The 27,410-nt window shown below is 45.8% G+C and overlaps 2 protein-coding genes across 2 annotated transcripts; both read right to left on the reverse strand.

Moving 5' to 3' along the window:
* Window positions 1-1,983: 1,983 nt before the first annotated feature.
* On the reverse strand, window positions 1,984-12,336 carry LOC104344887 (cytochrome P450 2W1). Its single transcript, XM_086472873.1, has 9 exons — window positions 12,139-12,336; window positions 9,601-9,763; window positions 7,563-7,712; window positions 7,311-7,468; window positions 6,340-6,513; window positions 5,192-5,333; window positions 4,614-4,798; window positions 3,972-4,113; window positions 1,984-2,174 (listed from the first exon to the last, which is right to left on the reverse strand). Exons 1-9 carry the CDS (start codon window positions 12,334-12,336, stop codon window positions 1,984-1,986), a joined length of 1,503 nt encoding a protein of 500 aa, XP_086328999.1.
* Window positions 12,337-17,232: 4,896 nt separating this feature from the next.
* LOC104344889 (cytochrome P450 2K4) lies at window positions 17,233-24,895 on the reverse strand. The gene is made up of 9 exons (XM_009949152.1): window positions 24,698-24,895; window positions 22,310-22,472; window positions 21,963-22,112; window positions 21,531-21,691; window positions 20,138-20,311; window positions 19,185-19,326; window positions 18,446-18,633; window positions 17,813-17,954; window positions 17,233-17,420 (listed from the first exon to the last, which is right to left on the reverse strand). Exons 1-9 carry the CDS (start codon window positions 24,893-24,895, stop codon window positions 17,233-17,235), a joined length of 1,506 nt encoding a protein of 501 aa, XP_009947454.1.
* Between the last annotated feature and the right edge of the window lie 2,515 nt (window positions 24,896-27,410).

Here is a 27,410-nt window from a genome sequence, read left to right on the forward strand (position 1 = left end):
CATGACAAGGGGTCAGGGCTAAGATTCCACGAGTGAATTTGTGCAGATTTGAACCCAGCCCAGTTTTGTCTCCCAGAGCACTAAATTGTTGCCATATCTGTCTTTTGAGTTCATATTGTTTTTGAAGGGGCTAGAGCAGGAACAGTCCTGGTCTCTCTGAAACCAAAGGCAAAAGTATTTTTTTATTTCAGCAAGGCAAACACTTTCTCCACTGGCCTGCTCCTCAGCTGCTTTACCTGTCTCTCCCTGCCTTCCCTGGAGAAGACCCCATCCTGCTTGCACCACTCCTCAAGAGTTACATTGACAGCAGGTGATGCTTTGGGAGGGCAAGAGGTGGGAGGCTCAGGGTCCAAGGCACTAACGAAAGGGACAGCACAAGCATCAGTGCAGCTGTGGTGGCAACCTTTCATTCAGCCTCTGCAAGCAAGAGTTAAAGACATAAAAGTGAAAAACCAAGGCTATCCCCAGGAGTGACTAGTAGCCCACAGCTGAGCATGAAGGGAAAGTTCCTTGCTCTGGAAAAAACACTCTGCAGATATGGGGGGGTCTCCTGTTGAGCTGTTTTTTACTAGCATGAAGGTGTGCAGAACCTCTCACTCATGGGATACATGTAAAATGGTAATATTCATTGTCACTCTTGGCTCAAGATCAACCTTTCATGTCATTTGCATTTCTGTATAATGCAAAGTTGGGTGGTAGGTGTATGAAATATAGTGAAGACATGGGATTAAAACTTTATTGGGTTCCCATGAAGGTGATAACAGACAATATGTTAAAGCACATGATGAGAAAATGCATATGGAGAAGTGGCAATTCACAGGTAGATAAATGGATGAAAAATTGCCTGAGTTATACATCAACTGGAATAAGATTGTGAAATATGATGGCAGATAAGAGTGCTACAGACAGGGACAAAGCTGTAGAGGAAAGGAAAACAATCAAAACTTGCTCTCATCTAGTCCCTGATCCCAGTTCTCCTTGTGTGTGTGTGTAATACAAGCACTGTGAAATTAGACAGTGTTTGCAGGGAAATTGCATGGTTGGTCCCATGGCCCAGACCATCCCAAATACCAGATTTATTGCTGATGTTGACTCTTAACATTAATCAGCAGGTCTGAAGAGAGGAAAAGTGTTTTCTCCTATTTAACAAGGTCAGGAAAGACAGAGATGCATAAAACTAGAAATGGGTCTGGTTTATTTTTCTGTATCATTAGCCTTTTATGATCGGTTGCTGGCCTTATGATTTAGATTGCAAACTTAGAAATGTAGATCTTGTTTCATTCAAACTGTGAAGCAGTGTTGAACTCGATGGCAGCAGCACTTGCTTATCTGAACAGGTTTGCAGACTCTGGGGCATCTTTCAGGACACTGTTCCAAGGCAGAAATAACTTTGTCCTCAAATCATGTGAATCGATCTGTTTTTTCGCTCTCAGTGTTTGACTTGGCTGCCTAGCCTGGTAGGATTCTGCTAGAAGCTATGGATAATTACAGAGCTTGGAAAAGTTCAGGAGGCACCTACAGATGGTTCAAGCGTGGGACCCACAGTGTACTTCTGTGGCTTTTAGCAAATAGCGGTGCATCTTTCCTCAGGATTTTGGGCAGATTTCTGCGACGTTATGAACCTCACTGCTTTGCCACGGGAGCCTGGGTGTCACACCTACTACTCATGGGCTGCATCCCCTTCATCAGACCACCTCCTTGGTCCCTCCACTAACTCCATGCACAGGCTGTCTTGAGAAGTGTGTGTTTGTCAACCACCATCGTGGCTGCTAACTGATCCCATGCACCTCCTCGCAGCATGGGAGCAAAGAGAAGGTCAGCAACCTATGGAGTGGATGTAGTGGTGGAGAGCAGTGGATGGAGACAGTGGGAAGGGGATGTGAAAGGGGGTGATGTGGTGGGATAGGGGGATGGGGAGTCCTAGCATAGCTAAGTTGGGTCTAAGCATCTTCCCCGCTCGTTGGGTTGCTCTTCAGGCTGTGGTTATTCACGCAGGACAGCACAGGTTGCCTGAGGCTGAGGCCTTAATGTGAAAGTTGTTTGGGGGACGGTAAGGTCCAAGTCAGACTCTGAAACTCCTGGCTGGGGTTGAAAAGTAAACGTCTGCAGCAGCCCTACAAAGAAGACAAAGAGCTCCATCTTGGCCAGGCTTTCTCCAATGCAATTCCTTCGCCCTGCAGATGGAAGCAGTATGTTTACTTGATGGAAAGACCAAACTAGAGTGTTTGCTATGGGCATGTTAGCATCTGCAATGTTGTAATAGAAGCTGAGTGAAACCTTGAAACACACCAGAGCATTTTGGAGTAGGAGAGCCCGTGTTGCTAAAGGTAGCTATCCCAGTCACAACGGCACAGTGCGCCTGCCTGGACTCTTTTGTCACACAGCTACCTGCAGCAGCAAGTCACAGCCTTGTTACAGGGTTATAATGTGTTTATGGTATGTCCTCTCCTCACCTTAGCTCTTCCAACCCTCTCAGCATCTTTTTCTCTTTGAAAAGCAGCCTGATAGAAAAATGCCACCTCCTCCCAAAGTGGAATGGTTTAAAACTGACTTTTCCTGTGGAATTTATCCTAACATCCCACTTTTAGAAAAGACTATGTTTCTTTCCTACCCTCACTTTGTGCTAGATTCTCAGGCCTTGTGTGATGGTCCCTGTATGGCTGAAGCACTTGGTGGACAGCCAGGACTGGCTTCCTAACATCAGAAGTCACTGCTGAGGGTCTGTGCTTGGAGCCCATTCTGGAATCCCTTCAAGCCATCCTTTCAGAGGAACAGCTGGAAAGTGTAAGGTTACTCGGGAGGATTTGTAGGATTCTGCAGGAAATCTCCCTTTATAGTACTTAGAGGGTCCTGCAGTGTTGGGATTTGTTAAACTCACAGCAAGACCGAACTCCATCCGGCTGTGCCTTCTTGTAATGCATGCTGCTGCAGCCATGGAGGGCATGGGCTGGGTGGCAGGCGTTTGTGGAAACCAGCAACCTTTGGAAGCATTTATTGGGGGTTGTTGGGAAGGCACTGTGTAAGCGATATTTCTTCTTTTAGGATGGCTCAGGGGAGAGTTTCTGGTATCTAACAACTGTTCCTACCACTAGCTCAGTTTGAATCCCAAGCAGCTTGGGGTATGAGCCTCCAGGGAGATAATGTTAACTGTATTTTGCAGGTGAAATTGAGATTAAAAAAATAAAAGAAAAAGCTTGTGACTTGACCAAAAATGACTGTTGGAGGTAATATCAGGATGCCAAGTGTCTTATCACCACCCCTCACCACCCTTCCCTTTAGATGATGGGCTGTGCTTCTTCCTCTAAAAGAACAGGTCTTGCTGGGAATCCTTGGGAGCTCTTAAAAGTGCCCCTGGAAGAATCACTGTCCAAGGTGATTTGTGGGAATGATCCAGGACCTTGGATTTAAGATTTCACAGTGAGAGTAATACGGTCTGATGTACTCTGTCCCATATTTTGTCTCTGCTGGCTATAATACCCAGCCAAGGTGCAAGGCGTATTGGGACCCTTCTTGGCTCTGGTGGGCAATGGATGAGGCCTTGTCCATCAGACCCACGCACATGTGGGACTTGCCTCAAGACAGGACTCAAGGGCCTCTGGATTGTACCCTCACTTCCCGGAGAGCTCACAAAAGCTCATGCATGTCTATGCTGGCAGCCCCATGAGACCTGTCTGATTATCCACCTACTCCTGACAGATTTAAGGCATTTTTTCACCTTCTTTTGGATGCAGTAAATCTCTTTGTCTTCTCTCCTGTTGAACCCTTGGGAACCAACCCCTTCAGTGGTGGGAGATGTGTGCTCTGAGAACAGCCATTTGCCTGGATGCGGAATAATTGACTCCATTCAGTTGCCTATTTGCTTTTTGATGGAGTTAAAGGCAGCACTTAACCATGAAGGCCACATTAGTGTATATTGTAATAAAATGGTCCTGCCATAGCCTCCGCTCTGTGCAGATCAGCCCTTTAGTTACCTGTGGAGAAGGGCAGGAAAGCCTCTCTCTTTACAAAATTCCCTTCAGCATCAAGGAAGTGGTTGGGGTTGAACTGATGTGGTGTCTCCCATTGTGTCTTATCCAGCAGCACTGAGGTGAGCGACGGGATTACAATTATACCCTGGAATAAAAATGCATGAAGGAACAGAAGATAGCAAAAGTGCTCTGTTTTGGTTCATTTTGTGACACAGACTTTGGTGTCTCAAGAGATTTGCTCCATCTGAGGTAGGTGAAGACCCTGAGGGTTTTATCCCATCAGCCAGTAGAGAGAGAAGTCAATGATATATTCCCAGCAATGCCAAACCAAAGGCGCTGTGAAAACCTCAAGCAGAGGGTCAGATCTTGTAAATTCCTGGCAGACAGTTCACTGTGCAGATGGCATCAAGGAGGTAAACTAGTGTCACTCATGGAGTGAGGAAGTCCTGAGCATGAGAGGGACTGAATTGAGTCCTACAGTACCAGTCTCTCTGGACTCACCATAGTCACTAGAGAAGAAGAAACTCTTCTGGGGGTGACTTTGGATGCTTACTTTGGGCTTTAGTCCTCTAAAGAGTCCAGTCTTTAATGACACTAGCAAAAATGAGGAGGGTGGTGTGGTCCTGGCATGGTGCAGTTACCTACCTTGGGAAGGAAGTAGCCCCTGAAGTGGGTGTCAACAGCAGTACAGCGGGGAACGTGGGGCAGGAGGGTGATGAACCTCTGCACTTCGTGCAGCACTGCGTTTGTAAATGGCATGTTCTTCCGATCCTCATACGTGGCCCAGCTTCCAGTTTTGACAGTTCTCCCAATCTCCTCCTGCACCTTTTCTGGAAGGAACAAACAAAAGGGGTGTGCCCCAGCAAGCAAGCCAACTCCCTCTTCAGGTTCAATTTTGGGAAAAATGTATTTTTCCACGGTCTGGAGGGAGAGGATTCTTAAAACAGCAGCCCGGGTTTCCCCGCTCTATTTCTAGTTCAGGCTCATGGATGAGTTGTTTCCTCAGCATCATACTTTGATCTCCACTCATCCTCTCCTCTAGCAAGGCAAAGGAAACATCTTGTTGTGACTTTCATCAGCATCTAATTACATCAGGAGTTCGTAACAATAAAGAGATGGGGTTCAGCTCTTAAGGCAAAAGAAGTTCTGTGGATTTGAGGCCAGGCCTCTCCCCTCCCCATATCAGCCATGCCATGGATGGATTGTAGGTAAAAGGACCTCACTTTGAATCTCTGGGTATTTCATCATCAGCAGGATGGCCCACTGGAGCGTTGTGGCTATGGTCTCTGTTCCTGCCATGACCAGGTCGAGTATGGATGCTATTAAGTTGTCATCATGGAAGAGGCTGTCTTTCTTGTTTTTCTCCTTGAAAAACACAAAAGGTAAGGAAGGTGTTAAAATTATCAGTCTTAGTATTCAGAAAGCTTGGGATATACTGCGTAGCCTATGACACTCTTGACTGTGATCTTGTGTTTGTGAACTGGGCGGTAAAATAGACCTGATCTTGATTGCACAGTGTTCACCAAAGACAGGAGCACCAAAGATGGAAGGTTTGGAGTGCACTTTTGGTTTGGCACCCATCTCCACCCAGAAGCAGGCTGAAGCCCAGGGCCAGATGCTCTTCACAGACTCAGCCTCACAGGTTTGGAAAGAGCCCGGTCTCTCCCATGTACAGAAGGAGATTCAGCTAGTCCTAGCTCTGAGAGACCGCTCCTGCCCAAGGGCAGGTTTGAATCCCCAACAATGTTAACAATGACCCTTCAGGCCATTTCTGCTGGGCTTTGGGACTGTGCTGGCCCTTCCTCCACATAGCTGGGTAGAATACTGAGTGCCTAAGGTTGGCCCAGGTCCAGTTGGAAAGAAGAAAAAACTCAGAGCCCAAATACTTTGTGTTGAATGAAATCAACTGATGTGCGAAACTGCCGAGCCTCTACTAAAGTAAGACTCAGGGCAGGGCTAGGACTTGTACGGATGATTTATCATTCAAGTACTTTAAGTGTATCATTCATCTTGGAGCAACGGTATCGATGATTAATTGATTTGTTGTTGTAAAAAGAAAGGCAGAGTCAGTTTTCATGCGAATTCATGCATTTTCTACTAGGAACAAGGAGTTGATCTCACATTGTTAGTGCTGCTGTTTCAGGAGTGGACTGAGACAGTGGCTTTCATATCTTAATGTTGGTAGAAAAATCCCTGCAGTAAATTGCACCAACTGTAAGAGACTGGCGTCTGATTTCAATACCACTTGAATAACAGCATGGATTTCAATAGGTTTACATGACATGACTGAAATCAAGACTCAGCAACTGTTTTAGCTAGAAAATGCAAAGGAGACGTTGCAAACAGTCAACAGAGCTAAGCAGTCAAATACCTCTTGTTGCTTGAATATCAGTGCATCAATGTAGCTCCTCACACTGTTCTCATTGATATCCTCCCTGCTTGCCTTCATGTATTGTCTTAAAATGACGCGCACATCTTCTATTTTCCCAAGCATAATCTTGTGAGTTTTGAAAAGAAATCCAAGGAATGGGTAGAAATTGAAATACTAATGAGGAATTAAAAAAGAGAAGCATTAAGTCTGCAGAAATATCAACATGCTGAAACAGCGTCTTCCTAAGGGATGACATATCAGTTGGGTTTTGTCTTGTAGGAGTGATATCTTAGAATTTCAGGGACTTCCTGGGCAGATTTTCATAAGGGACAGCTTTGCAACCTTTGCGCCTTTACTTAGTACTACCTCATTTTAAGCATTTATGCTGTTCTGGGGGAACAGATCCTCTACCAGTAACAGCCTGATCAGGCTCTCAACAGAGTTGGGGTTCCAGTGTGCCAGGTCACCAGCCAGTTTAGATCAGTATAAGACTAGTTAGTTTTTTCCAACATCAGTTATGAAAGACTGGGTATGATAGTTCGAAGAGAAGCAAAGTTTTCCTGGCACTCTCCAAGGAAGCATTTTTAATGCAGTCTGTGAAATCTCACTCACCTAGACATCAACACAGAATGTGTCTTTTTAGAAAATGCAGAAAAGACAAAGAAAGCCTAGATGGTGCAAATATGTTGAAAAAGCAAAAATAATATCGGTGGAGCTTAAATAACCGTAGCTCAGTTCTCATTTTAGCTCCACACAGATGTGCAGAATGGTTCAACAGCAGACTAGCAAAGGGGAATCTGGCAGCACGTTTGTGGTGACCAAGGTGGTATATGGCGAACTGTCACATTTTAAGGTGTAATGGCTGGTTCTGAACATTTGAAAACTGCTGAACTAAATCCTATGGTTTGTGTGACTCACAAATGTAATGTGCCAGTGTAAAAAAAAGTTAGCCTGTGGGACAGGTTACTTACATTCAAATATGGAGATCCCAGAAGAATCATAACTTCATCTATGAGTCTTAAGAGAGTGAGAAATGTTGGGTCCTTATAGTCAAACCTGTCCCCAAACAGCATGACAAAGGTGACGTTGATTGGCGCACAGTTGAAGGATGTCAGGCTAAAAGGTTCCCCTGCAATGGGGGTGAGGATGGAAATGTTAGTGAGAGGTTGCAGCAGCAGTGATGCTTATGAAGCTGTGCAGCACCATGATGGTCTCCAGCTCACCTTTGAAGGATTTGATCCTCTCAATAAGGAAGTGAAGCTCCTCGAAAATCCTCCCTTCTATCATTTTTTTCCCCATGCCAAGGTTGCGCATGCTGGATACGGTGAATCTCCGAGTTGTTCTCCACAGCTCCCCAATAGAAAAGAATAAACCTGGGAAGGCCATGAGACATCGCCGCTGGGCTCACGCATGGAGAAGCCCCACCACACGAAACAAAACAGGGGACTGGATGAGGAGGGATCTCAAGTTTCAACTGCTGCCCAGTTTCCCCATGACTTTAGGGACTAAGGGTCTCCCATTTCTGTGTTTACCATCCCTGTATCCTCTCAGCTCCATCCTCCCGGTCTCACTGAGGCTGCAGTTTGGGAAAAACAAGCTCCCACCCAACCCAGTTTGCCCCAGCCCTTTCCTTAGTGCAAGATAAGCATCTATGGCTTTCAGACCAGTATGGGTTGGCTGTAGAGCTGGGGAGAGATGTTGGTCTAAGTCAATCATGCAACCATTCTGACCCTGCTTGGTTGCAAGTGTAAGGCCTCAAGCAACAACCTCATACCTGAAGCTTTTCCCTTCGTCCTGTTCCAGACATAAAGGTATTTTTTTTTGTGGGATGGGATAATTCAGTCTCATCAACCCTGGTCAGGGCTGAACTGTTTTACTGAGATTCCCAGCAACACTGTATTTTCAGCAGTGGCAAAAATACTGTAATTTTGTGGAGGTTTCTAAGCTTGTGCCTTGATGATCACTAACACCACCAAGCAGGGGTGGGTATTTCATCCCATCAGTGTTGGAAATAGTGAAAGAAAAAAAGTGTCAATAATACAAATACTGTCTCAGATTGTGTCAGCTGAAAAGCTGGATTCCAACACTTCACATCTTCATCTTGGCTGCGAGGTTTTTAAATGTATTTGATTTTTCTGGAATAAACTATAATTTAAAGCAGCCTAGTTTTAATTTGGAAAGCAAAACTGCTTGATCTAAAAATGTCAAAGGAAATTTCTAAGCTTTGTTTTTAATTTTTCTTCAATTCGTGCAATTTCATCTGGATCATTCCTTTTCCGCAAACAGCTTCAGAGTCAAGAAATTGCCATTCAAGGGAATTGGCATTTCATGGGAAAAATTGTGACCATTGTTACTTAACAGCCTCTCTGAATTTACAGCTTTGGCTCACCTCTAAGTTGCTCAGACTTGGGCTAAGAAGGTAAGTGTGAAAGGACTTACAGTACAATACTGACAGTCTCCCACAGGGATACTTTACATGTAAATTAGCTCTGAAAAATGCTTTTCTCCCCATTGATTTCTTTTCCTTACGTAGCAATAAATTCACCTGTTGATATTATGGCTGGGTAATTTAATTTCTACTTGTAATCCCAACTTCAGCCTGTGACCAGCATATAAAGCTGCCTTTTGGATGCTCAAAGCTAAAGCCTCAGCTGAAACAGAGGATGGAAAAACAAGGCAAAAGGTCCTCTGAAATACTCAGGGATGGAGACTTGCCTTGGAAAAACTATGGGGTGTTTGTGGGAGTGAATTTCCAGCCTCAGCCTATTGCTTCTGCCTGAATCTGTTTCATGTTGGTCCACCCAAGAGCCTTTGTAGGGAGGTAAGGCACGGAGGACTGATGATGTCCAAAATTGTGGCACCTGGCAGTGGGAGAAAGGGAAAAACCCTAGAGCTCCAAACAGCCAAACCAGTTAGTCCAAAATCCCTTGAAACTGTGGGGAAGGTTTGTAAATGTGGTGGCGAGCCACTGTCATTGACATTGTATGGAAATTAACCCCAGAATTACCACAGTGCCTTTAAAAATCCCACTCCTCACCCTCAAACGTTAGGATATGGATTGGCCGCAAGTGCATTAGCAAAAATGATGAAAAGCCAGGATGCAATGCATGCAAGCGAGGAAAGCCAAATGTTTTCTGTCGGCTTGGCTTCAGAAGGGTCCAAGGGGGATGTTTAAAAGCAGGGCTCGGGGGATGCACAGTTAGGCTGGCACTAAGCGACGGTGTCGTCCCTCCCACCCACCCCCGCTCATTGCTCTAGTACCGTTTCCGTTCTGAATTTGGTCAAATATTGGGATGGATGGTCTGTCTACAAACTCCTCTGTGTAGTTCACAAGCGCTTCCCGCACAACTTCGTACCCGGTCAGGACCACAACTTTCTGGAACCCAAAGTGGAGGGTGAAGATGGGGCCGTATTTTTCCGCAAGCTGAAAAAGAGGCGAGCTGTGATGGTCAGGAAGGGAGGGAGCACGCATGGGGCAAGCGCCTCTTGCTTTCTGAAAGGACATATTGCGTCCTGCCATCCTGCTGGGAACGGCTGTGGTGCCGCTGCCTGCAGAACGGCGCCTGTGAGCTGGAACTCATCACGGTCAAACACGAGGCATTTCGTATGGATGCCTGGCTGGCAGCTGTATGGATTTGAGGCTTCTTGCCATGAAAGAATGCCCACCCCCATCAATGCATTACTAGTCTGGTTTTGCTGTCAAGGAGAAGGTAAATGAAAAACAAAAAAAAACCCACCTAGATTTACAGACTGGACTTCAAATGGCAAACTGGAGACAGATGAAAACAGAGAAGGCATTTCAGTGCAAACAATGATGCTGTTGCACATGAAAGCTGTAGTACGATGCTTGTCTCATAGCAAAGCACTCCTGCATCCCTGCTACTAGACCAGTGGTGCCATTTGCCCCACACAAGGCATTTAGTTTGCCCTAGATGACCACAAATTACGAATCCATGCCCCTCTGCTCGGACCTGGCTTTGGTACCTATAGCTAAGCTGGGCTAAGAGTGATGCTTGTTTTGCACTGAGAAGGCTCTGGATGTATCTTTGCCATAACACAGAGAGAGTCTTTTACTGCCACACACCCCAGGACAAAGTCTCCACAGCTCCCTGCCAAAGCTGTGCCTTGCTGGGCAGTTTACAAAGGCAACACAGTGCCTCAGAGGGCTAAAAATCCCTCCAGGAGCATGCGGTCCCACTGGCATGTCCCACGTGTGTCCCTGAAGCCGCTGTGCTGTATGCAGATCCCTGCTCCTCTTTACCAAGGAAAGGGGTCTGCAGCAGAGTGAGGCAGGCTGATGGGGGGATCCACACTCCGTAAGGACTGTGGTGTGTGTCCATGCTGCTACATGCCTATGTTTTACAGGGGTGAGACTGTCATGCCCCCCCCAAACCCCTGCCCCTGTATCTTCTGGGTGCTGCACTGAGGACCGTGGGAGGCTGACTGCTCCTGCCTACCTCCGTCCCATCGTTGTGGCTGCATCTTGCTCCCCAGCAGCTTGAAACCAGCACTCGGGGACAGCTGAGAAGAGTTTGGGGCTGGGCTGGAGCAAGGTGATGGGTAGCCACAGTTTAAATCTGCTGCCTAAGCAAAAACACCATGTATGCGTGCAGCCTCAGCCCGCGCTGGGTCCACCAGCAGCTTTCACGGGGGAGAGGGGAGCACCCCGTCAGGGCTCCCAGCCAACAAACGCTGGTGCCTGGTGCTCAATGTAATCATCATTTTTTTCTCTCTGTGGGGTGAGATGGAGGGATAACCCCTCTGGAGTAATCCCAAAGTAAAGGCAAACATAGGCAACACCAAATACAGCCTAGCAGGTGATGAAAGCATGCGGAGGTAATTCTAAACTGCCGTTCAGAGGCTGCAGCAACGTCTGCCCAGCCCCGCTGGGTAAACTGACCCCAGCCCTGACATTGCCTGTAACAACACCAGGTGCTGGGAGCCTCACCCCATGGCAGCGCTAACCCACTGCCCGGCTGCTCCCAGAGACCCACTGGTGTTTGCGGAGCACCAGTGTTACGGGAGCCATGTCGACGCCTGGTCATGAACCGTTGCTGTCTGTTTGCTCACTCTCTCCCTGACCCCGGTGCAGGTCAATCCCCGAGGGTGCTGTCTGCTAAAGCAAATGGGGAGCACTCAGCAGCCTGCCATAAAGAACTCGGGCTCTACCAGCCTCGTCTTGCACTGAAGAACAGTTTATCACCGTAAGTGGGGTAAGTTGTCTTAATTACAGGTTAACAGAAGAGCTTACAGGCTATTCATTCTGGTTCCTTAGCGCAGCTTTCCCATCCCTCTCTTGCGCTGCTGTCTAGATTTTAATGCATATCCAATTCATCAAGGGGGGGAGTGGATTTTGCAATGGGGCATCTGGATTTCACCCTCTGCAAAGCCGTTTTGGGGTCACTGCATTGTGGTATTCCCTTTACCAGTTCTCCAGGGCAGAGGGAAGCAATTTCATTTCATGTTAGTTATGGCCTAATGCTTTAAAAGATTTCTGGGTGTCCCAGCTGTCAAATTAATATTTCAAATCCCACACGCATTATATACTTCATGTACATCATCACAATTACATGAAGAAATCCCATATTACCCAGAGGTCATTTTTTTAATGGTTGATCGCTAATAAATGAAATTGCATCAACACAGACATTGGCTAGAAGGAGCCCCGAAAAATATTATAAAGCCATTTTCACACCTTTACAATTTAGTTTGAATTAAAAAAGACAAAAAATTCTCACTGAAATATCCCAGGCAGCTTTAAAATCTATGAGGGTCTGGGTTTGGGGGTTTTTGTCCTACCTTCATTAGTGATTTATCTTGCCTTCTAAGATCCACCAAGTGCAGGTTACCAATGATCGGAAGAGGAGTTGGACCAGGAGGAAATTTAAAAGCTGAATTTTTATAGCCAGTTGAAAAATGGAGTACAGCTAATAATACTGCTGCACACAGCACACAAATTAATGCAGGATCAGAGATAAATGAAATTAAAAAAGCCATTTTTTTTTTTTTTTTTAGTAATAATCTGGTTTTTGGGGCTTAGAAGCAATAAAAATGCAGTGGCACTGTTCAGTTTCTGCCAGCTGGCTTTCTGTTTGCTCTCTGAGATTGCTACAAGCACTCGATTCTTATTAAGGTTTGTAGAGTACCTAAATAAATACTGCATACTCCACCCTCTTTAAACACCTCAGAGAATGTGGTCTAAGCAGTTTGCAAAGCCTGTCCAGAAGTAAAGAGAGTTTCAAATTACAAACCCATGCATGTGTGTGCAAGAACATATACATGGGAAAAGGTGCTTGGCATTCCTCTATAACCTCCTCCTCCCCCTGAGACCTCAAGGCCCTTTATTAGCAGTATGATGACCCTCCAAACACTCCGCTGCCATGGGGGAAAAAAAAGGTTTCTCTGAATCCTATTCGAAACCTCCAGATTCAGATTTGGGTAGGGTTTGAGATCTCCGTGTTACTAGAGAGAAAAATAGTATTGTTATGGGAGACTTTAGCTTTCTTGATGTCAAGTGGAGATCAAAGGTTGTTAATGATGGTAAAGTCCATGTATCCCTGGGGGCTGTAGCCCATAAACTTCATAAAGTTGGCTCTGAACTGCCCAGAAGGGATGTGATTTCAGACTTTGTGTCTGAAGTAGAGGACATGTAATAGCTAGCCATGGAAAATTATCTTGGATCAAGTGATCATGAGTGGATTCATGAGTGGAATGGAAGGACAAAATTAGATTTGAAACTTCTGGGAGGATTCTTCATTTTGCAAGAGCAGCTTCTAAGAGATAGAAGAAATAAGTTAACGAAGCCAGCTGACCTGGCAGGCTTCAGAAGGGGAACAAGACAGGACAACGGAATTATTTTAAGTCAAAGATACGAAACACCTGGAGCTTGCATCCCTCGTAAAGGTTTAAATCTTGTACAGAAAGAATTGAGATCTACGTGGTTGAATAGTTGTTTTCAGCAGGATATTGGGAATAACCAGCCAATGGAGTAAGATTGTTCAGGGAAGAGCGAGCTGTCTTAGATGATCAGGAAGTGCAAGGCTAAAGGTACATTTATCCAAAGGTTAGATCATATAAAGGCCATTATTCAGCAAATATGGGTCCTCAGCCTTGCAAATGCAAAGGAGGTAGGGAAGGAAGTGGACCTAACCTGAAGTGGGGCATAGCTATAGTTAACATGGTCCCAGAGCAAGCAGCTGCTTGGTTACACGCTGGAGCTGCCTGGGTGGTGTGGAGATGTTACAGCACAACAGCCGCCCAGAAGCAGAAGCAGCGAGTGTGTTGCAACATTTCTGGGATTTTTTTTTTTTTTTTTTTTATTAGTTTCCAAGAAATGGGCTGGAGGCAACGGTTTCCCCCAGAGCATGCCTAGGATGACTCAACCCTGCCTGCTCAAGTAAGCAAAGAGGCAGAGAGGGGCTGTAAAGACAGGCAAGAAGGATCAGGGCTGGCACAGGATGCAGAGTGTGGGCACTGCGATGAGAACTTGCGATGGCACATGCTCTGCGCCCCGTGCAAAACATTTGTTCCTGCGGGGTGCAGTTTGACTGGCAGCACCCTGCAGTGCAAAAGTTACGTGTTGCTGCCTCTCTCCTGGTATTTCATCCTTGCCCCTGGGAGCTGCTGAAATCATAAAAAGGCCTTTCAGAAAGAGACCTGAATTATCTCTGAAAAGCCAGGGGGGAGTGTAGTGGTTTTTTTTAAACCAGGCTCTGAGTGCAATGCATTAAAATGACAAAGGTAAGTAAAGCTCTTGCGATGACAAGAAATTCCTGTCTAAATAATGTGTCTGGTACGTGTTTCGTTCTGGAGCCTGCGCTGCTACGTGCTCCCCTGCCTGAGCACACAGAGCCGAGCACAAAACACCTGCCAAACGCTGACACCGCTCCGGGTGCATTCCTGGGGCAGCCAGGGCCCTCTGGGTGCTCCCAGCAGGGTTGTCCTCGGTCCCTTGTGCCCACGTGGCGATCCCCTGCCACAGCATGTGAACCAGGTGGTGCTGGTGAGGGTGTGGAGCACGGCCATCATCCACCCGACCCCTAAGCGCACTCTGCTGCCAGTTAGCCAGCCTGGGGAGAGCCAGCCAGTAAAGCATCAGCCCTGCATCCTTCAAATTAATTTAAGTCCCCCCAAATCTCTGTGCCTTCCATGCCAATCCCATTCTTGACCAGCAGTGCATCCAGGACTTCAGCCTCAGACAACTCCTGCTGGCTTTTACGGTGATCAGGTCCTTTTAAGTAAGGCAGGAGTCACAGGAATCCTTGTAAGAGGCCACATCAGAGAGCCATCCAGAGCTACGTCCTGTCTCAGACAGCAGTTGTGATTTTCTGGAGTTAGAAATTCAATTATTTCCTTTGAGCTGTTCGCAGCTATGAGTATTGCTCACTCTCTGCATTGCACATGTCCTGGTCGCATGTTGCCAGGGGATTCCTGTGCTCACCTCTCTAGTGTGGGCGTATTAAAGGTGGTGTTGCGCAGCTTCATCAGTTTGACCCAAAAATCAATTTCATCCTGCAACTCCAGATCAATCAACAGCAACAGAGCAAAATATTTATTAAGTAGGAGATAAGGTCAGGCTTGCAGTAGTTAGAATGCAAAGAGAACAATAGCAAAACAAATGTAAGCAAGCGTAGCAGTGAAGGCTTTCTTGTCAAGCAGACTCCTTGAGATGCACCCAGGAGCTGGAGCTGGCCCCACAGTACAATGCATGTACAAATACAAGGTACAGCACCACTTTTAGAGTGCTGCCTTCAGTTGTATGAACGGAAGCTAGTATGAAGGGTCAGTGTCTTGGCCAAAGACCATCCTACTTTGTCATCCCGTCATATTCTCTTCCTCCTTTCTTCCATGTGCAGCACAGATTGGCTGTAGATGACTGCAACATTAGTTTTGTGTTACAGATTTACCAGAACTTCCCCCTCAGTCTCTGTAACTTTCTGTTTCTCCCTTTTTCTTTTTCATCCCAACCTGCCTGCCTTTCCTTCAAACCAATACAAAAGCATCTTCAGTGACTCACTGCTCCCTAACCCACATGTGGTTTCCTGCCTGTTTCACAGCACATGAAGCAGCCTCCTCTCTTGTACCTGCACCGCTGTACAGATTGCACACACCTATCGCGCTTCCCTCAACGGATGTAGCCTTGTGGGTACAGCTAGTTGTTCCTACTCCTAATGGTTCTACATGATATAAACCATTAATGGCAGTGATCAAACAGCTGCTCCAGGACAGCAGCAGTCTCTGAGGTGTCACCAGCTTTCTACAGAGACCCTATATGACAAGCGAATGGTACAGGTGAGCCACTTGGTAATGAAGTCTAACCTGCTTCTCCTTCCAGACTCTTACCAGTTTTACTTCTATTTTCACAGTGACTACATTTGAAATCCTATTAAGCCTTGACAGTGATGCAGAATCTCTGCTAGCAGAACATAAGCATTATCAGCTCTGAATTTGTAACTTCAGTTCCTACCTAAGTGGCCAAAACACTTCTTGCAAGCTCCAAAATTTCGCTTGCAGTTCTCATTGCGATGGCCCTGCTCCTCCTGTGTACTGAGCATATATAACTTTCATGGGAGCCCGTGGCAGTGGTATTTGCTCAGCAGTGCAGGCTGGTCTGGAGACCTTGCTGCCTATCCCTGACACAAAGAATGTCTGGAGAGGAGGACAGTGTGAAATGCCAGGGGCTGTGTATCTGGTGTAGAGGTGAAGATGGACAACAACATTTTCTAAAGAGTTGAAGCCCCATTTTCAGCTAAATGGAAAATATTGTCCCTATTCAGCCCAACACACCTGATACATGAGACTGAAGTTTGAATTAGGAACCTGTGGATGATGGTTCACCCCGCAGTCAGTGAAGAGAGTGAGCAATTCAGACCTTATGGCAGTTGAATCATCCACTGAAGGATCCTCTCTCTCTCTGTGGAGGGTAGAGAGGATCTAGAAAGCAACTACAGCTCCTAAGGTGCAAGTGGAGAAGAGGGTTGAGCCTCCGTCAGGTCTCTGATGGGAGTGTGGCAGTCCTGCTGCCCAGCCCCAGGCTGCATCGCCCTCACAATGCCTCAGGTTTGTGTCCAGCTTCAGTTATGCTGATTCAGAAACTCTTCACTTTCTGTGCCTAGTCATTTTCTGCCAGTTTAGAGATCTAAAATGGACCAGTAAGGGATTGGACAGGTGCCAGAGCCAGCATGAAGCCGGCAGAGGTGCGGGAGTTGTAGAAATGCCTTCCTTGGTAGAAGCAGAAAGCTGCTAGTTTGGCCCCATCGTGTATAGGCTCTTCAGCATAAAGTGCCTAGTGTGAGCTGGCATGAACCCACTTCCCAAAACACTTAGATGTTTTCTGATAACTGTCCTGTGCCTGGCTCTTGGCATCAGCCCATGTTACACCCTTGTGTCTGGGACTGTAATAAAGATAAGGCAGGTTGTGTCGCACAATGGAAGCTCAGTCTGAGGCTCAGCTGAATAACCGTTCAGGGGAGATTTCTAGATCCATTAAGTGTCTGTTGTCTCCAGCTGCGCCATTGATAATAAGCTCTGCTATAAAGCTTGGACTTCAGGCTGCGAAATTCCCCGTGGAGGCTCTCAGGGGAGAGCCTCTGATGGGCTACCTCTATAGAGGGGGCTTGAAGCCATTCCATTCTTTCAAACAGCCCTGAAAGCTGCACCTCTGATGTGTCGTACCAGGAATGAATCACACTGTTTCTGAGAGCAGTACTCTGAAGGATTTGCATTATACAGACACCGCAAGAGCTGTTGGAAAGAATGGTACGAATGAGAGAAAAATAGCAGTGCCCAGTGTCTTCCTTCCCCTAAAGCTCAGGTACAGACAGCTTTTTTCCCCTAGAACTAGATTTGCTTTCAAGCTTGAAGTGTTCGCTACTCTAACTCCATGTTGTTTGATCATTCATAGGGCACAGCACAAACCAGGTGAGGCATGGGGTTCAAGGTGAAGCCGACATCAGCAGTGAGATCTAGGTCTGACTTATCCACTCCTGGAGGGGGTTGGAAAATAAATTTGCGGAGCAAGCCTGCAAAGAAGAGGAACAGCTCCATTTTGGCCAGGCCTTCTCCAACGCAAGCCCTTCGTCCTGAAAACAACCAGGAGAGAAGTACATGGTCAGCACTGCAAGTTGGTGTTGGTGTCTGAGGCCTTCTAAACTGGATGTACGGTCCATAATAGCAAGCTGCTGAGGTAGGAAATTTTTCCTTCCTTCTCTCTATATATTACAGGTGCTGATGACTTGGTCCCAAACCACACAGAAGCCTGTTGGTATGTGAGACCATTCAGTGACTATGGGTAAATGAGTGTCTCTCAGATCTTCCTTGGAAGATCTCGTTAACTACAGCAATGGTGGACAGGACAAATGACCAGAAATCCCTTATCCTATGTTCTATGTCCCCAGTGTTCATACTTTCCTGGAATCGGTGGGAACTGTGCCATTAGCCTAGCCCCAGGTGGTGCACACATTGCCGCTCTCACCTATGGAGAATGGAATAAAAGCCTCTCTCCTAACGAAGTTCCCATCAGCATCCAGGAAGTGGGAAGGGTTGAACTGATCCGGGGTTTTCCAGTGTAACTCATCATTCAGAGCGGAGGTCAGCAGTGGAATAATCTCTGTACCCTGAAACGGATCAAAGAAACTCACGGTAGCTGTTTAGAGCAGATCACTCCTCTAGTCGAGCCAGGCTGCTTTTTTTTTTTTTCTAATATGAATAGGTAAATAAGACTAAGCCATGGCAAAGAGAACGGGGTGATGCTTCCCTGCCCCACTGTGGCTCTGCCTGTTATCAGTAGCTGCTGCTCTTTTTCTGGACCACAAAATATTCCCTTGTTACAGTCAGATCTTTCAAGAAAGATGCTGAAGTACAGTTTCCACATTTGGCATAAAAGAGATTCAAACCAGTGTGATTTAATTAAATTCTCTGTACGGCTGTAACAGACCGCAGTCCAGTGCGTGTTTGTAACAGCTATCCTGGATCCAAGACAAAGCATCACATAATAGATTAAACCACACATCACAGTGTCTTTAGATTTTCCTATTTTTCTTCTTGTCTGCTTTAAATAAAACTGTAAGGAATATGTGCAGCATGAGCTGCTAGCCTCAAAGCTCACCTTAGGAATCACATAGCCTTGGAAATTCACATCGGTAGGAGTTGATCGTGATACTCCCATTGGGACAATATTGGCAAACCTTTGTATTTCATGTATCACTGCATCTGTATAAGGCATTTTTTTCCGGTCCTCCAACTTAGGCAGCTCTCCCGGTTCGATGACATGGTTCATTTCTTCCTGAATCTTTCCTTAGAGGGAGGAAAGGATTAAGGAGCTGATAACCCTCTTATCTGGCAACTGAAGTGGCCTCCAGTTTGGCCAAGATGAAAAAAAGGGAAAACTGAGGGTTTGGGAAGAGTAGAAGTGGGTAAGTCAGGGCATGGCATGGTTCTTTCGGGTTTGTTGCTGGGCCGAGGGGGTTTGAATGGAGTCACTACAGTACAGCCCATGCCTGATTCTGATTACACACCTTTGTTACCCCATAGCCTTCAACAGAAACCAGATCAGAATCAGCTCCTGAGGAGACCTTTAGTGACGTAAGCCCATAGCCTGCAGGAGAATAACGATGGGGGAGTTTTCCTGTAACTGTAGACTGGCCTTTACCCTATCCCACTTGGCTGGGCTGGTTTATTGCAATCAAGCTGAATAAAATTCCTTTGTAAAGTCAACGGTTGTTATCTCTTTCTCAGGGTACTGAGAATAATTACTCTAGACAACACAGAATGAGTTTCACTCCCTTCCACAACCAAAGCCTTAAGCATGCAACAGTATATTGTACAAGAGGACTTCTCAGCCTTACTCTGAATTTCTGGGTATTTCATCATCAGAAGAAGACCCCAGCGCACAGTTGTAGAAGTAGTCTCAGTCCCAGCAGCAAAGAGGTCCAGGGTTGAAAACAACAGGTTTCCGTTGTCAAACATAGTGTGGGGTTTCTTTGATTCCTTCAAAACATACAGGTGATGGCCATAAGTTCTATAGCAAGTGATAGCAATATACGACTGTGTTGCTACTATTTTTAGCTGCATTTTAGCTTTTTGTGACTTTCTAGGCTCTGGGAAAATAAATGTTTAGTATTTTAGCATTAGGGCCTATGCTGTATGGACTTTGTCTGGTCCCAAGCGTACGTGTAATCCCCAGGTCTAGATAGGGGACTCCGTGACAGGACAAGGAGTAATGGTTTTAAACTAAAAGAGGGCTAATTTAGACTAGATATAAGGAAGAAATTTTTTACCATGAGAGTTACGAAACACTGGAACGTGTTGCCCAGAGATGTGGTGGAAGCCCCATCCCTGGAAACATTGAAGGTCAGGTTGGATGGGGCTCTGAGCAGCCTGATCCAGCTAAAAATGTCCCTGCTTACTGCAGGGGAGTTGGACCTTTAAAGGTCCCTTCCAACCCAAACTATTCTATGATTGCCTGATTCTATGACTTTGTGATACTAGGTTAGTTGGAATTCAATTACTGCAATGAAGTTTATCACTGTACAATTCTTGCAGAAAGGTTTGGGATGATGTCCTCCTTACGTGTGCTGAGTGGTAACTTATTTCACTCACATGTGACATCTTGACAACTAGAGCCCTTTCACCAGCAGTTTCAGTGGAGCTATGGAGTGAGTACAGCATGGCTTTGACAAATTCTGTGCACTGCAGTTCTTCTCTTTCCACTCACTGCCAGTCCCTGACAGATGGTCAGTCCTAATAATAAGTCAGAGCTAAGAGAACAGAAAGACTCTGAGACTTAGCTTTAAAGTACCTGTTGTTGCTTCATCAGAAAGGCATCAACAAAGCCTGTTAAGTTATTTTCATTAAATTCTTCTTTGTGTTCCTGGAAGAGCTTCTGGAGAAAAGCATTCAGTTCACTGACATTTTGTAGCACAGTCTTGGAAGCTCCAGAGAGAAATCCAAGAGATGGGTAGAAATTATATAACTGTGGAGCAAGAGAAGTCTTACTGTTAATTGGAGTTTTTGAACACGCACTAGTATCTCAAATCACACTGCTGGTCCCACGTCCCATGCCCAGACATTTCAGCCTGTAATTCCCACACATTCACTTGTATAGTTCAAGCAGCTGTGAACTGCAGCAGAAATAGTGTTCTGTCTGCTGTATCTCTGCACGAGTCCTTGCCATGACTTTTGGGATATTCATCAGCTGAGACAGTGTCTCAGACATGAAAGATGGGAATGTGAGCATTGTATTTATTCCAGGGAAAGCCCTCAGGTGTGTCACACCCTATGGCAGCAGAAGGGACTTGAACTGGCCATCACCACAGACAGACAATATTGCTGTGTCTACATGGTGCTTTCCAAGCCAATTAGCTTAGGCACAGCACGGAGCTAATCCAGCTACACTGTTCCTAGGAGCTGGACTGAGCACAGCATTGCAGTATGTCATATGGACATAGGTGCTGTCAGGAGAAAGCAAGGTGTCACCCCCATCATCCCATAAGAGCTGTCCACATGTTCAAGGATACCCCTGGCTGTCCTACCAGACAGTTAAACAAACACCCGCCGTTAGCGGTTAGCTGGTGCCTCGTCCCGGAAGAGTGTCTGTACACAGTGTGTAACTCTGAGCTGTGCTCAGGTGGTGCTTTTTGGGGCTTAGCTAATCTAGAGTTACAGCCAGCTGCAGACCTCAGTGCATGTCAGAAAGACAACTCCACTGGTGTTCAAAGCAGAAGCTTTGTGTCAGGAAGGAACGGGTTTATATCAGCTGTTAGTTTGCTAAAATTGAGTTTCAGTGGCCAAAATAAAAGGGAAAGAGGTTTGTCAAACCTGGTTCTAGGGGAGGCAGAACTAAAAGAGTTGCTGAAGGTGTAATACAAGGCATCAGAATTTGAGATGGCATTTCAGGGCCAATCTCTTATATGAGAGACGTATTGTGCTTCTGCTCTTCAAAGAGGGTAAAATAGTTCCTTTTGTGAAGACTTTTTTTTTTTTCTTTTACTAATAAGCTTCACAGACTCCGCACAGGGGCCTGGGAATCTGTGCCTTGCGGATACAGAACCGCAGATGTGTTCTGTACAGGCTGGCTGGCTGATAATGTCCTTGTTCTCAAGAAGCAAGATGTGGGAGGCCAAGAGGACAAACACAGACAACTGGCTATCCCCCAAAAAACTAAAAGCTAAAACATAAAGTCAAGCTCTTACCAGCACCATAGGGGAGCCCAACAACTTAGTATTGTCATTTATCAGCTTCAGCAAAGTTAGAAATACAGGATCATCATACTCAAACCTCTCTCCAAACAATATAGAGCAGATGACATTGGATACAGCATTGTTGAGTATCATCTTCGTATCAAATGGTTTCCCTATATTTCAAGAAATGAAAATAAATGACGATGTGATTATGCTCATTTCAGTCTGGTTTCCAACGGAAATGTAGTCCTGAGCTCCCAAAGAAAAAACCCATTCTCCACCCAGACTCAGTTTCAATGTTTTAAGGCCTCAGTTGAATAACCTACTTCAGCATATGCTGAACTTTAACCATGAGATACCATTTGGTCAGAGTTAAACTTTCATTAATCTTTATTGTTCTGCTAAACATGCTTTCTGTCTCTGGATTAAAATCTTGACACTTACCATGATAGGATTCAAAATATTTGATAAGGGAATTTACTTCCTCCAGGATTCGGATCTCAATGGTTCTCCTTCCCATTCCAAAATCTCGCAGTGTGGACAAGGTGAATCTTCTCATAGTTTTCCATAGCTCTCCATGGCTAAATGCTATGCCTAAAATAAAGGTGTAACATCCTTATGTTACCTGTGGTTAATAGACATTTGTAAGGCCTTCTTGCACACTGGTAACAAAGCTGCTTGATACACTTATATAAACAAAAAGCAATCTGTAAGAGGATGATACTCTCTGCTGTCAGAATGTAATGAACATAGACAAACTACAAAAACTAACCAACCAAAAGGTTGCTTACCATTTCCTTGTGTCATTTTTCTAAATATGGGTATTTCTGCCCTCTCTCCAAATTCTTCAGCATGATTTAAAAGGGCATCCTTGATGGTTTCGTATCCAGCCAGTACTACAGCTTTCCTGGGTCCAAAATGCACAGTGAAGACATTGCCATGTATCTTGGAGAGCTGTCAAGATAAATAAATACATTCATTCAAAACCAGATCTGCACCCAAACACTAGCACTAGCCACCCTAGGTAGTTTCTAGCCCCAAAGGAACCTCCCAGCCCTGCCTGAAGTCTCCAGGTGCTGCAGTAATGCAAGTAATGAGCAACAGCTATCAATTGCCAGCATCTCTGCTTGAGCCCTGTTTGCACAACAAGGTGTCTGCTATCACTGCTCCTATCGGAGAAGTCAATAAAATGCCATTGCATTCCTGTGCTGTTCTGCAGTAACAGGCCAGCATAGCGATACTACCATTCGGAGGCTGGTTAGAAAATGCTGTAGCAGGCAGGCCTGTTTATTTTAATGCTGTTGACCTGAGGCAAGCGGGCGTGCACATATCTTTGAGGCTGAAGCCACAAACACTACAAAAACAAAGTTAGACAATAACTCTTTCTTTCAGGACAGCACTTGTCTCTAATTATGGCAAGGTGCGTAGTGTTGCAGTCATCGCAAAATTATTTGCTGGCCACCAGAAACTTGAATCCAACTAGGAAGCACATTCTTGTAGATAATGTCACAGGAGCTCTAGGCTTTTATAGCAAATTAAATATGAATCATCTGTTACACAAAAGGGTGGCTTTGACACTCTAATCATTCACTTGGTATTTTAGACTTCGTTTAAACACTCTGCAAGCCATCCACTCCAAATGTCTTCTTGTTTCCGATGTGCCTGGGTTACCATTTGCTATGCATTAGATACATTCTGAAAATTGAATTTCAGATTAGAAGCAGCTCCTGTTATTACACCAGACAAATTGAATTTGTTTTCATGAAACGGTGGTTTGACGGCTTGCGAGATAACATTAACACTGGTTCTTTCACCACTGACAGCTCACAGAGTGTGGGGCAGAGCCAGGGGCAGGGAATCACAGCCGCCTCCTAGCCTTCCTTTGGTCATTTCTTTGCATTAGTACTCCTTGGCATCAACTCTGTTTTTTCTCAGCAACACAAGTATTGGATGTGTCAGGCCTGAAAGCCTAAAGAAAGCTGCTTGGCAGACTATAGGAAATGAGTCTGGTGCCTTCACGTGACATTTGTATGATAAAATCCCCAAGTACTGCCAAAACAAACATACCTATGATCAGATGGGAGCTCAGGACCAGAAGCTCATCAAAACTATGCTCTGCACAATCCTCTGCACTGTAAATCAAGGCAGATGAATGCTGCATGACTGCTATTCTGTACTTTTGCAGCTCAGGATGCCCTTTCTTTTACGACTAACTGGAGAATTTTGGTGTCTGCACTGCCCCCTCACTGTGGCTCTTCACGTGCCTGAAGGAGTTCACTGGGGACTGGGTTTCCCCCATCGTAGTGTCCAGTGAACACATACACAGGCTTTGTGTCAGGTCACTCACGGCACCTCAACCGTCTCTACAGCAACCAGGAGAAATCTGAATTCACATTGAATTGTTCCCACCTCCCTATGGGAATGCAGCAGACACTTTCTGAAACAAACATTGCACCTGGATTTATAATATTTAAGTATTTTTTAGAAATAATGTATCCATGGAGCTGCATAAGAAAAAGCAATTTGTTTACCTAGACGTATAAAAGTCACGCCTCAAGTCTTAAATAACCCTGGCCAGTGTGTGTGTGCAGGGGAAGGGTTGAGAAGGCAGAGTTGAGCTTTGCATTGCAGGGATATAATCAGCTTCAGAAATAAATGTGCATATGACCCCTTTTCCTCTGCTGTGGGGATGATACCAACCCTCCCTCCCTCCCTCCCTTCCTTCCTTCCATCCTTCCTTCCATCCTCTCTTTCTTCCTTCCCTCCATCCTCCTTTTCTTCTGTCCTACCTGCCTTCAGTGAGAGAGGTCTGTCTGCACTGAGACATCTCTTGATGGCAAATACTCCTGATCTGTCAGCAGACTGGCCCAATTTGAGCCTCCTACCTGCAGCCTCTGAGGGGCTTGAAATTCCAACAATATGGAGCTGATTGCAAGGGATGAGCGTCTATACTTGTGTGTGTATAAAAGAAGAAATGTGTGCATTATATTTATATATAAATGCATGTATATGTGTGTATACCTCTGAAGGTAAAGTCACTCTGCCAGCCTGCGTGTACACCAAATATCTCATTTCTGCCCTCCACACCATGCAAACACAATCACATCTCCATTTCCCTAGTTGCATTTGTCGCTTCAGGAATTACACGTTTTCCTCCTGCCTGCTTATTCAGACCCTACCTCTGTCAGCGACTGGAACGGCTTTTTCAGGTCCACGACATTCAAGTTTCCGATCAGAGGAAGAGGTCGTGGCCCAGGAGGCAAACTGCAAACCGACTTCTTCAAACTGGTGAGAACGTAAAGGAGAGCAACCAGCCCTGCTGCCAAATAGAGCAGCGAGCTAGAGCCCACGTACTGCAGCAAACTCTGTACGACCATGTCTAGGTCAAAGTGTGGGTATGAGCATCTTGGGGTCCCTTTATAGCCCTTCTGTCATTGCCTGAACACACCTTCTGGGGAAGTGGCTTTACACAGAGAAAAGGACTCTGAGATCTTGTTTACTTCCATTTAGACCAGATGTACTTTTTTTCCCTGCCAAATAAAGCACCCTATTTTATTCTGGAACATGGATTATCTTAATCTGGAGCTCCTATTTCATCTACAACACAGGGGAAAAGTGTTTGTTTTCCCGTAAAAATCTGTGTTATGGGCATGTTGTGGTCTACGTGATTTCAAGGGCAGAAATAAAGGACAGGACCCGTGCTGGATTGCTGTGACAGTGCCAGGTCACAGGACTGAGCTGGACCACTGGTGATGCAATGGAGGAAGCAGAACATATGAGGGAAAGCCCACAATAATGCATGGCTCTGGGTGCAGCTGGCAAGGAAGTCCTCAGGAAAGACAAGGCTGACCAAGGAGGAGATGGAACAGTGGTGCCATGAAGAAGTGCTAATTCAGGACTGCAGACGGGAGTAGGTCTACTTACAGGTGACACCTCTGATTCTCTTTGCTTTCCTGCCACCCCAGTAAAGTCACCTCTTTGAGCAACATGATGTTTTCATTGCTGATGCTGTTATTGATCTTTGTCCCAAAAATCCTCTAATGGCAATCTCAAAATACCCCTGAAAGCACTTCAGTCACTACTTTGCAGCTCGCTGTCCAGAGGATTGTGTGCCCGGATGTCCGTCTCTGTCTCTGAGTTCGGTGATGACTCCTTCCCAGCTGTCCTGTCTGTTTATGAGCAGAAGCATGCAATCCTTTAGGAGAAACCGTCACCTCCACGCAATCCTTCTGTCTAGATTGGAAAAGAGATCCTGGATCTTTGCAATCCGTGAGCAGCGAGGATCAGTCTCTGCAGCTGGCCAGGCAGAGGACAGAGGCTGCCTGGGCAGCTACTACAGAGGGGCTGCCAGCCAGCAGGAGCACACAGCAACACCTTCGGCACTTCAGGTGCACTGAGTCATGCACCATGCCAGGGCAGGGTCCTGCAAGAGCCCGCTTGCCTGGGCGACAGCTCCCCAGGAGCCACCCTCACCCTTTGCATCCTTGGGGCATGATAACAAAGCAGAGTGATCATGAACAGGAGGCCACAGTTTTAAATGGTGGCCCTGGGGCAAGAAGCCGATCTGATGCTCCATCACATATTCTCCAGTGGGGATACTTTGCTCCCTGTGCTGCTGTTCAACCCTCTAGAAATCTTTAGTTTTAATAATATTTTTGCTAGAATCCTCCAAGGCTCCTGGGCGCAGGCTCCATGGATGGAAAAATGATGATTATTTATTAATAATAATAAAAGTACATTAGCTGAAGGCAAGGGGAATCAATAAACTCTAACTAGATTAACATGAAAAAGGTGCCTGCACGTCTGTCTGTTCTCCAAGGCTTGTTATCAGGAGTGCAGGTTTTCACTAGTGGGAATTACCCTGTGCAGAAGAGGACTAGGTGGGGCAGGCAAAGAAAGGACAGCAATGGATGGTCATGTCCATCTCAAGACTTGCTGCACAACTATGAGGTCTTGGTCTGTGCCCTCTTCTCCCAGACATTTCCAAGAATATCCTGTTCTGCCAGACTCTCCTCTGTGCAAATGGTGTGACCACTGGGACTCTTGAGACTTTATAAGATACAGTACGAATGAGAAGAAAACCCTACACGGGCCCAGCTGGGTGCCAATGGAGGAAATGTATTGTTTCTGTTTACATAGAGCCACCACTGCTCTGTTAGAGTAGAGCTGGCTACTGCCATAGAAAGCAAGATTGCCTACTCAAGGGCTTTCAGATTGTTTAAAGCTTCAGGTTGTACCCGGTGATAATACAGGGTGAAATCCTTTCTCAAGTAATGAGCCCATGGACTTGCAACCTGCTGGGCTGATGCATGCACTGTGGGAAATGACAGATGAGTTCTCCAGCGGGAGAGAATCATTGCAGTTTTAAAATACAACTAACGTCATGTCCTCGCCTCCATTTCTTCCTCACATATCATGAGATCCTGAACACAGCCTACAACTGAGTTGTTGGCTTGCAGGTGTGGCATCCCACACAGAACTGGGCAGAAAACGTTGCTCCTTGCTCACATGTCCTTGTCTTTCTACCAGCCCAAGCCAGACCTGATATCATCTGCAGGTAAGCAGATTTCATGAGCATAGCTCAGGGAAATAATCAGTTCCTCCCAGAAAATGAGCCTGTACATTAAACAGCCACAGAGTCATCTAACTTCTGTGTTCTCCTCTGAAGAAGGACATACAATCTTCTAATGGGACATAGGTTAACAATACTACAGTAACAGCAGGATAATGCACAGAAAGAGCTGTTATAAGGCCATAATTCAGTCAATGCTTTCTGATAACATAATAAACCATGAGAGTGAACACCCGGTGCTTGTGTGTCTTGCAAGCCTCTGCCACTGATTTACAACCTCAAGAGATGCCTATCAGCCTGGGCATTGTTATCAGGGATAT

The sequence above is a fragment of the Leptosomus discolor genome, chromosome 14 (genome assembly GCF_034619465.1).
Source record: "Leptosomus discolor isolate bLepDis1 chromosome 14, bLepDis1.hap2, whole genome shotgun sequence".
NCBI lineage: Eukaryota > Metazoa > Chordata > Aves > Leptosomiformes > Leptosomidae > Leptosomus > Leptosomus discolor.